A 12,500-nucleotide genomic window follows, 5' to 3' on the forward strand; every position below is an offset into this window, starting at 1 on the left:
ACGAGCTGCACTTCCTCACACACTGCACTAAATATGAACACATTAGAGACCACTACTTTACCCTAATAGCGCAAATTGTGCCTGAATTCAGGCAAGCAAGCGACATAGACAAACTCAGTTATATTTTGGGAGAGAAAGAGAAGTGTGTCCAGCTCGCAGCGCAGTATGTTTCCTCCTGTCACATCATGAGGGACAAAGACTAAACTCCTGTTCTTCAGCAATGCTCTCTGTAAATATTTACCCTGTATCCACTAATTTTTTTTGTGATTATATATGTACAATATTGACATGAATATTTTTTTTTTAATTTTTTTTTTTTTATATATATAATTATTATTATTATTCTTTCTTTTTTTTCTTTTTTTTTTATCTACATATCTGTACATCTATATATCTGTATAACTTGTTCACTGTTTATTGCTTTGGCAACATTGTGCTGTTTCACAGTCATGCCAATAAAGCTCATTTGAATTGAATTGAATTGAATTGACACAGAGACACTGGCACTGAGAGAGTTACTGTAACACTGCTCCTCAAACACACACATTACCACAGCACACACACACACACTAATAACACACACACACACTTTAACACACACACACACACACACTCGCACTGAGAGAGTTACTGTAACACTGCTCCTCAAACACACACATTACCACACACACACACACACACACACACACTAATAACACACACACACACACACACACACTAATAACACACACACACACTTTAACACACACACACACACACACTAATAACACACACACACACTTTAACACACACACACATGTGTGTGTGTTTCTGCATGTGTGTGTGTGTGTGTGTTTCTGCATGTGTGTGTGTGTGTGTGTGTGTGTGTTTCTGCGTGTGTGTGTGTGTGTGTGTTGGTCAGTGATGCTCACCTGGTGGAAGCCCAGGTAGTCCACTATGGTGGAGGAGGCGTAGAAGACCATCCCATCACTGCTGACCACCAGCGCAAAACCTGCTAAAGACTGAACACAACAAGCACTCGTCAGCATCTGACCGTGTGTGTAAATGTTATTTCTGATATGTCTCTGCTGCTAGTCTGATGGGTTAGTTAAGTGTCTGATGGGTTAGTTAAGTGTTTTGTGGCTGTTTTTATGGTTGTCTGTATCTGTGCTTCATGTGCTCCGAGCAGATCTGAGGTTAACAACAGAGACTTTACACAGAAATTCAGCTCTGAAAACAGATCACGAGAAGTCTCTCTCTCTCTCTCTCTGTTCACATCCTGATGGCTTTTCCTGATTTCTCACATTGTCACACAGACTTCAAAGGCGCATCAAAAAGGTCACGAAAGAAACTCATTCAGAGCATTTCCACGGAAGCAGAGAGAAGGAGAATCTGGAATATTCCTCTCCTCTGGGATCAGTCCGTGATTCCTGAAGTCACGCAACACATTGTGCTTCTCGAGAGAGTCTCTGGAGCTCAGAGCTGCTCTCACTCGTCTGCTGTTACCATGCTGCGTCTGGTTAGTGTCAACAGCTCAGAACTAGTCAATCAAACTACTAGTTAAACCCAGCTGTTCTAGTTCTACAGAATCTCTCTCTCTCACACACACACACACACACACACACTCTCTCTCTCTCTCTCTCTCTCACACACACACACACACACTCTCTCTCTCTCTCTCTCTCACACACACACACACACACACACTCTCTCTCTCTCTCTCTCTCTCTCACACACACACACACACACACTCTCTCTCTCTCTCTCTCTCTCACACACACACACACACACTCTCTCTCTCACACACACACACACACACACACACACCTCTAGCAGCAGATGGCTCTCAGGGGCACTGCTGGCCGTCGTGTCGCTCTCTTTCCCGTTCATGTGTTTCTCGTGAGCAGCTGCAGAAACAGGAAAGAATAGAGTGAAATACTTCATTCATTCATTTAGATTACATTTGACTTCTTATAAGTGACTGACTGGAATTAATTTTCTATTGTGTGAACAATGAACTTCAGCTCTGTTCTCTTCCTCTTTTTCAACACTTATTCAGTTCATAACAAGAGAAAAGCTCATTGTGTTCAGAAAATCCTCAATCTCTGCCATTATCTGATGTGTTGCTCATGAAAGCACCTTCATTTTGTTGATGAACAAAAACGTATTCACTGCAATCTTGTGTAAATATCAGAATCAGAATCAGAAAGAGCAGGTATGTTCACACATACGAGGAATTTGTTTTCGTGACAGAAGCTCCGCAGTACAACAGAATGACAGCGACAGAACATAAAACACATAATAAAAGAATAAAAAATACAAATAAGTAAGTGATCACAAGATGACAGTGATCAAAAAGATGTTTAGCTCCAGTAACACACGAATCCTTATTCATCCCAGGCTGAAACATTGCACACAGGAATCATAAAGAAGTGAAGCAGGAGGCTAAACTGTCCCTCTTCCAAACTCAAGGTACTTTGACAGGATTGAATCGATTAAGAGTGGACACTTCACATCTGTATCCCTTCAGTGAGTCTAACCCGTTTGTTCACATCTCTTTGGGATTGTGTGTGATGATCTGTACTGAATGGTTTGGTGGAGCTCAAGTGAACAGCAGCTCTGTGAGTGAACTCAGTCAGACACGCTGAGCCCCGCCCACTAACCCTTCTGACCAACCAGCACAGGAAGCACACACACACACACACACACACACACACAGAGCGAGCTGCTGCTGTCACGCGATCCAGTCCTCTGTCAATCTGCAGCGTCTCTGACAGACGGCTGGCGTGAGTCCAAGCCCTTGCGTGCAAACTGAGGAAGCCACATTAGCCTATAAAGACTTTCAGAAGAACAACAGCTGTTAAATATTGATGACTGCTGGCAGGCCATGAATGCTCTGAATGCTCAGAAGGTTAAGTCCTGATGTTATGGAGCCTAACGGTTCATTATATGTGCTATTGTGTGTCCGCAGCTCCTCTCTCCATCTTCTGCTGTTATTGTGACATCGCCGTGTTGTTCACATTTGACATTATTAATTCACACTATTCTCGTCCTCTGCTTGGGGAACTTAAACTGTCTCTGTCTAGAATGTCTATACTGATAGTCACATGAATAATTCTCACATTTCTAGTAGAAAACAAACTTTTAAATTAATCAAGAAAAGATTTAACAAATTAATTAAACGGTTTGCATCTTATCTCAGGTTTAGAACAAGCATATTTAAACCCTACAGACACAGGACTAGCATTTATGTGACAGCAGGAGCACAAAACAATGTGACAGTTAAGGTATAACTGAAGCTTTACATACAAATAATGGTCAGAACCAAGAATGACCCATAATATTTCAGCATATTTTAGCTCTGTGCATGCTGATATTTGATTGGATTCTTTCTCCAGCAGATCCATACAGAGAGACACTTTCAGAAAAAATATTCATCTATAGAGTGTTGAAACACAAATCATATTAATCCAGATGTGTTTGTGTGTGTGAGTACAGCTTCTGCATTTACACAAGCACACTAAATGTTTGGAACGCTTGTTGATGTTTATTTGTTATGTTTATTCTCTTTCTCTCTCTCAGTTTCGTTCATATCTGCCTTCATTAAGCCATTATTGATCCCACATGCAAACTCTCTGGAATGCTGAACTAGTTTTGGGAAAGGGTTATTTTTGTCTCTAATCAATAAATCAGTTTATGAGTTAATCTCATCCATCCTTGGAGATCGTCGAGCCTCATAATTAGCAAAAGCCATGCGAGTATCTTTTCTGCCACAATAACGGATGTCAAACCCATCCAAGAAGCTGTCTAACAATTATTAACATTAGAGAAAACAATAAAACATTTTCAGATTTGTTTTGAAATACCTACAACCCAAGCATATGTGTGAGATTGTGTTAACAGGAGAAATGGATATGTTTGGATGCTGTCCAGCGGGTCAAAGTCACCCAACACCAAAAACAGCCATCATGAATTAGCCATACTGATACAGATCACTCACATCACTTGATCCCGGCAAATTAGCAGATATTCCAGCCACCGCGCTAGATTAATTACAGCATCATCAGTCCTCATTCATCTGTTTACAGCATATTCATTTAATGGTTAATGTCATCAAACCCAAGCTCACTGCATCTCAGTAAAAACACTTCAGACTGACGTGTAGACTCGACTCGCAGGACTGGTGTGGACTCATTATCTCCAGTGACACACATCATCATGATCATATGAGAATATGACAATTACAAACTTCTGTTTACACAACAGTTTCTCTTCATTTCTTTGAGGCATCAAAACAAAAGCTTTATCATAAAGTACAGAAGCTTTATCAGTATCATTTGAACCACAGTGTGCTGAAGTACTGAATCTGGAGTAACACAGTACAGTGACGTGTTTATCTCACAGCGTTCATTACTGGCGTGTGCTTTAGTTATCTGCAGCCCCACAAACACCACAAACAATTATCACTGCCACACACTGAATTTATCATGGCTCCCTGAGTAAATAAACACCATACAGTGGGCTGCTATTTTGTTTCTATCTATGTTGCTCTCAATCATGACAACTCTCGTAACATTTTAGCATGGTTATGGATATGACAATGTTAATGTATTTGGTCTTGGAGGAACAGATCGGCTCCGCTGCTGCTGTAGTAGTAGATCATTGCTGCTGATGTAAGCAAGTACAGGAACTTGATACTACCGATGCCTATGGCGAAACAGTGCCATGAGTATTTAAGACATACTGCTGCTGCACAAATAGGATATAAAATAACCTGTAGCGGATCTATACAGGTGGAGCTGGGGAAGGTGAAGGTTTTTCGGAGCCAATCAGCATGAAATCAGCTTGTGCCAAGTTGTTTAAGGCTCTGAATATCATCAGTTAAGTTAACACCCCATCAGCCTGCACCATCTAGAGTCTCATGACTGAACTATATATTTCAGAAGAGTCAAATAAAGCACAGATCTATGAACACAACCCTGTTAGGTATGTTTTGAAGCATGGCTGCTGGTTTGAGCTGGTCCTGAACAACCAGCTCCCGCTCAGGACCAGTTTAAACCAGCTCAAACCAGCTCAAACCAGCTCAAACCAGCAGGCAACAGGGAACGTCTCAGAGTCTGATTTACAATGGCTGTTTGCAAGAAAATTCATTCAAAAAGGCCAACTCTCTAATGTTGTGTTGAGTCCCAAAGACCTTCAATGGAATTAAAGTCAGGACTGATTCCCGGAACAACTCTTTGACCATTTGAGCCCGATGAATCCTGGAATTATCTAATCCCAGATTCTGAAGTATAAGATTATGAAAATCCGAACAGCATAATTTTTAGCTAGTGGTGTATTGCAGGTGAATCAGTGAGTGTTGTAATGTGTACGAGTGTAGTCTGGCACGTAACCCTCGACCCCGTCGCCCTCAGGGCAGCTGCACATCAACGGCACAACCACTTTTTCCCATCAGCAGCAGTTTGATTTATGATTCCAGTTCAAGAACTTAGCTCAAATATCTCCAGGATGTTCTGAAGTATTCTGACTCTTTCTGTTCACAGATGGACTGTGATCCTGGTTTTCTCTTTTTACTAGAGAAAAGGCAGAAACTGGACTGGGAGTGACAACCAGCACAAACAGATAAGAAGGTGTGATGATATAAAGTTAAATTAATATTCTCATGTAAACAACAGTGGATTTGTTGTCTGGTCTGACTTCTGATGAAATGATATCAAATATGAGAAGAAGGCCTGAAGCATCTGACAAATGTCTGTGTGCAGAGGGAAGACAGTTGTCCAGGATTCCCAGAGCAGAGGAGTAAATCCCAGTCCTGGACCGGTTCCCAGGCGTTGCGTGCAGAAGGGCGGATCCAGCGGAGCTGCTGCTGCCCATCAACATCCAAACACGTCCAATAGAAGCCACAAACCCCTCCACTTCCACAGCGCAGCTGGAGGATCAGATGTTTACACTGAAGACAGAAGCTGAGCTCACAGAGCCTGTGAAACGTCAGAGCCATGAACAGATGATCTCAGTGACCAGCACAACAACACACACAGCGTCTTATTTATTAGAGCACCAGCAACGCTGATTCCCTTTCACACTTGTTTGCGCAGACCGTCTATATGATTCAGGTCTGGGTTGGGAATTTTAGCGGCAGTGTTCATGTTTGGCATCAGTGTTTATCATCTCATGAGGAATTGTACCACTGCACAACCTATTTATTTATATGTACAGTATATGTAAGTTCCATCAGATTTATTAAACTGCCTGTAAATAGTCAATGCATTTAGATAATAAATGTACATGCATTATTCTTGTCTGTGCAATTTTTTCTATATATATTCTATTTACTTTATAGATAAATATTTGGATATATATATTTGATATATATTGTATTTCTGTGTACTAAAGCTTCTGTCACCGAGACAAATTCCTTGTGTATGTGAACAGACTTGGAAATAAAAGCTCATTCTGATTCTGGTTTGTCTTCAGTCAGTCGTGAAACACTCGATACTTTCGCAGACGACGATGAGAAGCAGCTGTGAAAACATCAGTGTAAGAACAGCCTGTTTTTTTCCTTTAACTGTCATCTGTGTCACACTGATGTGTGTAATTAATTATAGATTTAACGAAGACTCCCAAACTTTGACTGAAACAGTTTTTGTCTCCCTGAACTCCTCAGACTGGTGTTGTGTTCTTTCCAGATGCTGGAGAGCAGAGATCGCAGCACAACCTCTAAATACACTGAGTTTATAAACTATGGCTGAGGAATGAGCTGGAACATGTGGCCTCCACGCAAAACACACCGTGGCACGCAACCCTCCGACAGACAGCCCGCTCCGCCAACATACCATTACTTCATAGTGCTTTCCTGCTTCTGCAACCCAAAGAGCTTTAATTCAGCGCAGTCAAATAAATCACTCACACGTTTCAAGATGTTCAACCAAAATCCATTTCTCAGCTTTATTTCGGGTCCTCGGCAGATTCTACATATAATATGTTCATGTTAGTTTTTCACTAACCTCTAATGCAATAGAAGTATTTGGGTGAGCATTTGCATTCATGTTAATCAACCACAAATGAGACCACAAACCCTGTAATACATAACTAGACGGAAAAAAAGTTTTAGTTTTCTTTGTGTAATTCCAATTTTTTGTATGCCATTAAAACTGCGCTGTTGGATCATGTGACTGACATTCACCAAGACTCAAACCTGCAACCTTTGGGTTACAAGTCCAATTGTCTAATGTGTGTGTGTGTGTGTGTGTGTGTCTGTGTGTGTGTGTGTGTGTGTGTGTGTGTGTGTGTCTGTGTGTGGGGGGTGGGGGAAGCAAGTCTTCTGCTCATTTCTGCAGTGCTGGTCTCGTGTGCCATTGAGCAGATCATTTTCATAAGCGTTTCTCTGAGGTCAGCTCTTCGTCTGCTGCAGTCACGCAATCCGACAAACTCCCACTCCACCAGCGCAGCTACACGCTAGAGCTCTTAAAGAGACAGCACAGCTAATGCACTCTCACTGCGGCTCACGAAACCACTGACACACTCACTTTACAGTCCCTCACTGGACACTAACCACATCAATCACATGTGTTTCCATAGTACTTCATACATACAGAAATAAAGAGGAAAATAACAATAAATAATTCATGAATTATGAAACTAATTTTAGCTGTAAAACAGAAGACAACAGTGTCATTAATCAGATCAATTCAGTTTAAATGTTGTTCTCATAAAATATTTTCATCACATCAGTGATGCTACACTGCGAAAATATGAAGAATTTTTAAATCCACTTATTTAACACAGGATTTAACCTGCCACTACAAAACTGAGTGACTTCATAAACAACAGACAGACAGACAGAGAGACAGTGGGCCCTATCTTGCACCCAACGCAATTGACTTTGTACACCGACGCATGTGTCATTCCTATTTTGCACCTGCGCAAAGCGCGCTTTTCCCTCCACAGACGCACGTCGCTAAACTAGTGAATGAACTTGCGCTCCCTGGGCGGTTCAGCGCAAAAAAGGAGGCGTGTTCCGGCGCAAACAATCCCTGGTGCTATTTTGCTGTTCCATTAAACAATTGTGCCACTGACCAGAAAAAACCTAGTCTAAAGTCAGTGGCGCGTTGCGCGTTGTTCATTCTGCTATTTTAAGGGCGCATGCTTGACCATAATGTATAGCGTGCACTTTGCTCATGTAATCTACACAGATACAACATCTTTACACACTTTTTCATCTATTTTTGCAAATCATAAATTGTTACACTAAAAAAAATATTAACACATGAGATGACGGAAATCATGACGCTATTTTGGGTGGGTTTCTCCCATCCCATATAACACAACTTCTCTGTCTTTCACTGCTCTTACAAGAACATCAGTCTCCTCGGCTGTGAACCGCTCCTGGCGTGCGCCTGGTAAATACGCCATAATAATAGCAATCCATAATGGAGCTTGCGCACCTGCTTTTAAAGGGAATGTTGGATGACGCTCTGATTGGTTTATTTCACGTTACGCCCAAACCACACCTATGAATAATGAAGCTACTTCAGACCAACCCATTTTAGATTTGCGCCTTGCGCAAGAGCCATTTATCCCGCCGGGAAAATAGCAACAGCGCCGAGACCCGCCCACAAAGTTACTTGCGCTTCGCGCTTTGACACTTGCGTTTCAGATCGTTAAAATAAGGCCCAGAGAGACAGAGAGACAGACAGACAGACAGAAAGAGAGACAGAGAGACAGAAAGACAGACAGAAAGAGAAACAGACAGACAGACAGAGAGACAGACAGACAGAGAGACAGACAGACAGAGAGACAGACAGACAGAGACAGAAAGAGAGACAGACAGACAGACAGACAGAGAGACAGACAAAAAGAGAGACAGAGAGACAGACAGACAGAGACAGAAAGAGAGACAGACAGACAGACAGACAGACAGACAGACAGAGAGACAGACAGACAGAGACAGAAAGAGAGACAGACAGACAGACAGACAGACAGAGACAGAAAGAGAGACAGACAGACAGACAGAGAGACAGACAGACAGACAGACAGAGACAGAAAGAGAGACAGACAGACAGACAGACAGAGAGACAGACAGACAGAGACAGAAAGAGAGACAGACAGACAGACAGACAGACAGAGAGACAGACAAAAAGAGAGACAGACAGACAGACAGACAGAGAGACAGACAAAAAGAGAGACAGAGAGACAGACAGACAGACGGCAGACAGAGAGACAGACAGAAAGACAGATAGATAGACAGAGAGAAAGAGAGACAGTGTCGACATGTTTGTGTGCTAGAGTCTAAGTCAATCTTTATTGAATCCAAACGCAGTGATTCAACAGAGCCAGCATTCATTCACGCCGCTTGAATCGACTCAACACTCAACACTGAACACGTCAAACATTTTTTTATCCATTTGGCATCAAACATACTAACGCAAACCTCCCAATCACTCCAATACTGAACAAAATAACAGAAAGACTTTAAACTGCTGAAACTTACTAACTTATTTCTCTCTGGTTTTGTGAGATGCCTCACTCCTGTTAACTAGTGCTAACTAGAGTTCATTAGTATGCTGTTTATTGATGTAAGATGTTATGAAGCTGAGTTCTGCTCCAGGTCTCATACATATGATATGCCTATGAGAAACCCTTATGACATGAGCAGGTGAAGTTAAAAACACACACACACACACACACACACACTGAAGAGCCGAACAGCTGCTGCTGGATGGAGGATATTTCAGATGCTTTTCAAACACTTTTCATGCCATGACTAAAACAATGTGCAACAGCTTGAGTCATTTCCCAAACAGATGTGTGTGTGTATGTGTTTTTGTGTGTGTGTGTGTGTGTGTGTGTGTATGTGTGTGTGTGGGATGTGAAAAGAGCAGAAAGGGGCGAAATTATTGGCCATGATTCAGTTAATAATTTTCTTTGTTTTCCAAAATTGCAGCAGGTTTCTTTCAGGGTCAGTGTTTGTCTCTAGTCCTTCTGAAGAGCTTGAGAAGTGTGTGACGGTGTTAGTGCTCGTGTAGGACAGTGAATGCAGCAGCTGAACCGATCAGGAATATTCAGCTGTAACCGGATCAGCTGACAGTCGAGCAGCTCTCTCTCTCTCTCTCTCTCTCTTGCGTGCGAAGCTTTGGCAATGTGAATGCAGCTTCAAACGGCTGAGTTTATGTCCTAATGGGGCTGATGGGACTCACACGAGACTCATGTCATTATGGGCTGCTGGAGCTGAACGGCTCATGCAAACACACTCATGGCCTTATTATCTGTGTGAGGATATTATATGGAACGTGTGACTGTAATAATGCCCACACAAGCATCCTCTAAACAACCCAAATCTCCTCTATAAGAAAAATCAAACTCCTCCATCAGAGCAGAGGAACACGAATCAATCAACATCATCACTCCAACAACACGTACAGAACAACTGGGTTTAAGAAATAGAAAATATCAGGAAATATATAGACATCAATGGAAAGACCCCCATGAAGAAAAATAGGTGAGTGTATGTGTGTTTGTGTGTGTGTGTGCGAGAGAGAGAGAGAGAGGGAGTGTGTGTGTAAGTGTGTGTGTGAGAGAGAGTGTGTGTTAGTGACAGAGGGAGAGAGAGATAGAGAGTGTGTATGTAAGTGTGTGTGTGAGAGAGAGTGTGTGTGTGTTTGTGTAAGTGTGTGTTAGTGACAGAGAGAGAGAGAGAGAGAGAGAGTGTGTATGTAAGTGTGTGTTAGTGAGAGAGAGTGTGTGTGTGCGAGTCTGCGCATGGGGCATATTTAAACAAACACTTATCAGTAGAAGAGAACATTTTGCCCGTCTGCACGGAAAGTGAAAATGATACAACAGAACAGCTGCTGAACACAAACAACAATTAAACCTGATATTCCAAGTCTGTGTGTGTCTGTGTGTGTGTGAGTGTGTGCTCTTGTTTTTGTGACATATCAGGACACAACTCTGTATAATGACATGGGTATGACACAGGTATTACAAGGAGAGGGTGACTTATGAGGACATAGGACTGCGAATTCAGACACAAACAGTCTGACTGAATAACAGAATAATGAAGGACAAATACTGACTCGTATTATTAATGGATATAGCGCAGTATAATGAGTGTGTGACGTGTGTGCCGGACAGACAGATTCACACACTTCATGTACTGCATTAACGGTCTCAGCAAGCAGATCCTGTGATGTCACGACATGCAGCCAATCACAGGGCCACTCTCAGGGTCTGTTTACGGCAGTTCAGACGATCTTCCTCAAACGTGGCCTGAGGCTTTAGGATCGCTGCCAAACAACAGAGTCACGCAACACAGCACCGAAACACTGCATTCATTAGCTACTAAAATACTGTCTGACACACACACACACACACACACACACACACACATGTACTCTCACACACACACACACACACACACACATAAACACACACACACACACACAAACACATGTACTCTCACACACACACATAAACACACACACACACACACACACATATATATATATATATATATATATACATATACCATCTGAAATTTTCATCTAAAATTAGGATTTTTATCAGGCTACTATATTTATGTTCAGTTATTTCACCTTAATAGCTTGGAATAGGACCTGCACTTTGCCATTCAAGTAAAATGACTCAAGGAGCTTGATAAAAATCCTAATTTTAGATGAAAATTTCAGATGGTACTTAAAGGCTTTTGCATCTGAACTCTTCATATATATATATATATATATATATATATATATATATATATATATATATATATATATATATGTACACATGTACTCTCTCTCTCTCTCTCTCTCACACACACACACACACACACACACACACACATACAGGTGCTTCTCAATAAATTAGAATGTCGTGGAAAAGTTCATTTATTTCAGTAATACAACTCAAATTGTGAAACTGTATTAAATAAATTCAGTGCTCACAGACTGAAGTAGTTTAAGTCTTTGGTTCTTTTAATTGTGATGATTTTGGCTCAAGTTTAACAAAAACCCATCAATTCAAGATCTAATCAAGATCATTCTAATTTATTGAGAAGCACCTGTATATATGTACACATGTACTCTCTCACACACACACACTCACACACACACACTATCTCTCACACACATACATACATAATCAAATATAATTCAGCTGTAATTTCTGAGTCTGAACAAATAAATTCAGCCAGAAGTGATGATTACTGGCATATTAAAACAATAAAAGCAGCACACGCTAGTAATGCTAAGTAACCCGTCAGCAGCGACAGAGCAGGTTGATGTTGTTTGTGGTCAAATATCAGTTGATTTTGTGTGATTCAGATGATCTGTATATGATTTCTCTGCTCCAGAGGTTTGAACGGCTAAGGGAGAATCTCATCTGACAGACTCTAACCACGATGTTGGGCCAATAAAGACTTCCACTCCATTACCCTCCTGCGGCAAATCCAGCCGAATTATCCACGCTTCAGGATCTCTTCACTGACAACTATTAATATTCATACAGTACTACTCATAATTATG

At 41.4% G+C, this 12,500-nt stretch overlaps 1 protein-coding gene and 1 long non-coding RNA gene across 2 annotated transcripts in view; one reads left to right on the forward strand and one right to left on the reverse strand.

The window, feature by feature from the left end:
• Positions 1–12,500, reverse strand: part of LOC127973007 (aryl hydrocarbon receptor repressor-like) — a 20,929-nt gene that overhangs the window by 2,644 nt on the left and 5,785 nt on the right. Inside the window, exons 4-5 of the mRNA XM_052577048.1 lie at positions 1,807–1,886; positions 851–1,001 (exon numbers count right to left, since the gene is read on the reverse strand). Coding sequence (XP_052433008.1) covers positions 851–1,001; positions 1,807–1,886 — 231 coding nt within the window. The remainder of the gene's footprint in view (positions 1–850; positions 1,002–1,806; positions 1,887–12,500) is intronic.
• LOC127972315 (uncharacterized) lies at positions 5,516–7,007 on the forward strand. The gene is made up of 3 exons (XR_008157068.1): positions 5,516–6,200; positions 6,454–6,516; positions 6,666–7,007. It is a non-coding gene; the product is annotated as an uncharacterized LOC127972315 (long non-coding RNA).

Source organism: Carassius gibelio, chromosome B15, assembly GCF_023724105.1.
Source record: "Carassius gibelio isolate Cgi1373 ecotype wild population from Czech Republic chromosome B15, carGib1.2-hapl.c, whole genome shotgun sequence".
In the NCBI taxonomy this organism is placed as follows: Eukaryota; Metazoa; Chordata; class Actinopteri; order Cypriniformes; family Cyprinidae; genus Carassius; species Carassius gibelio.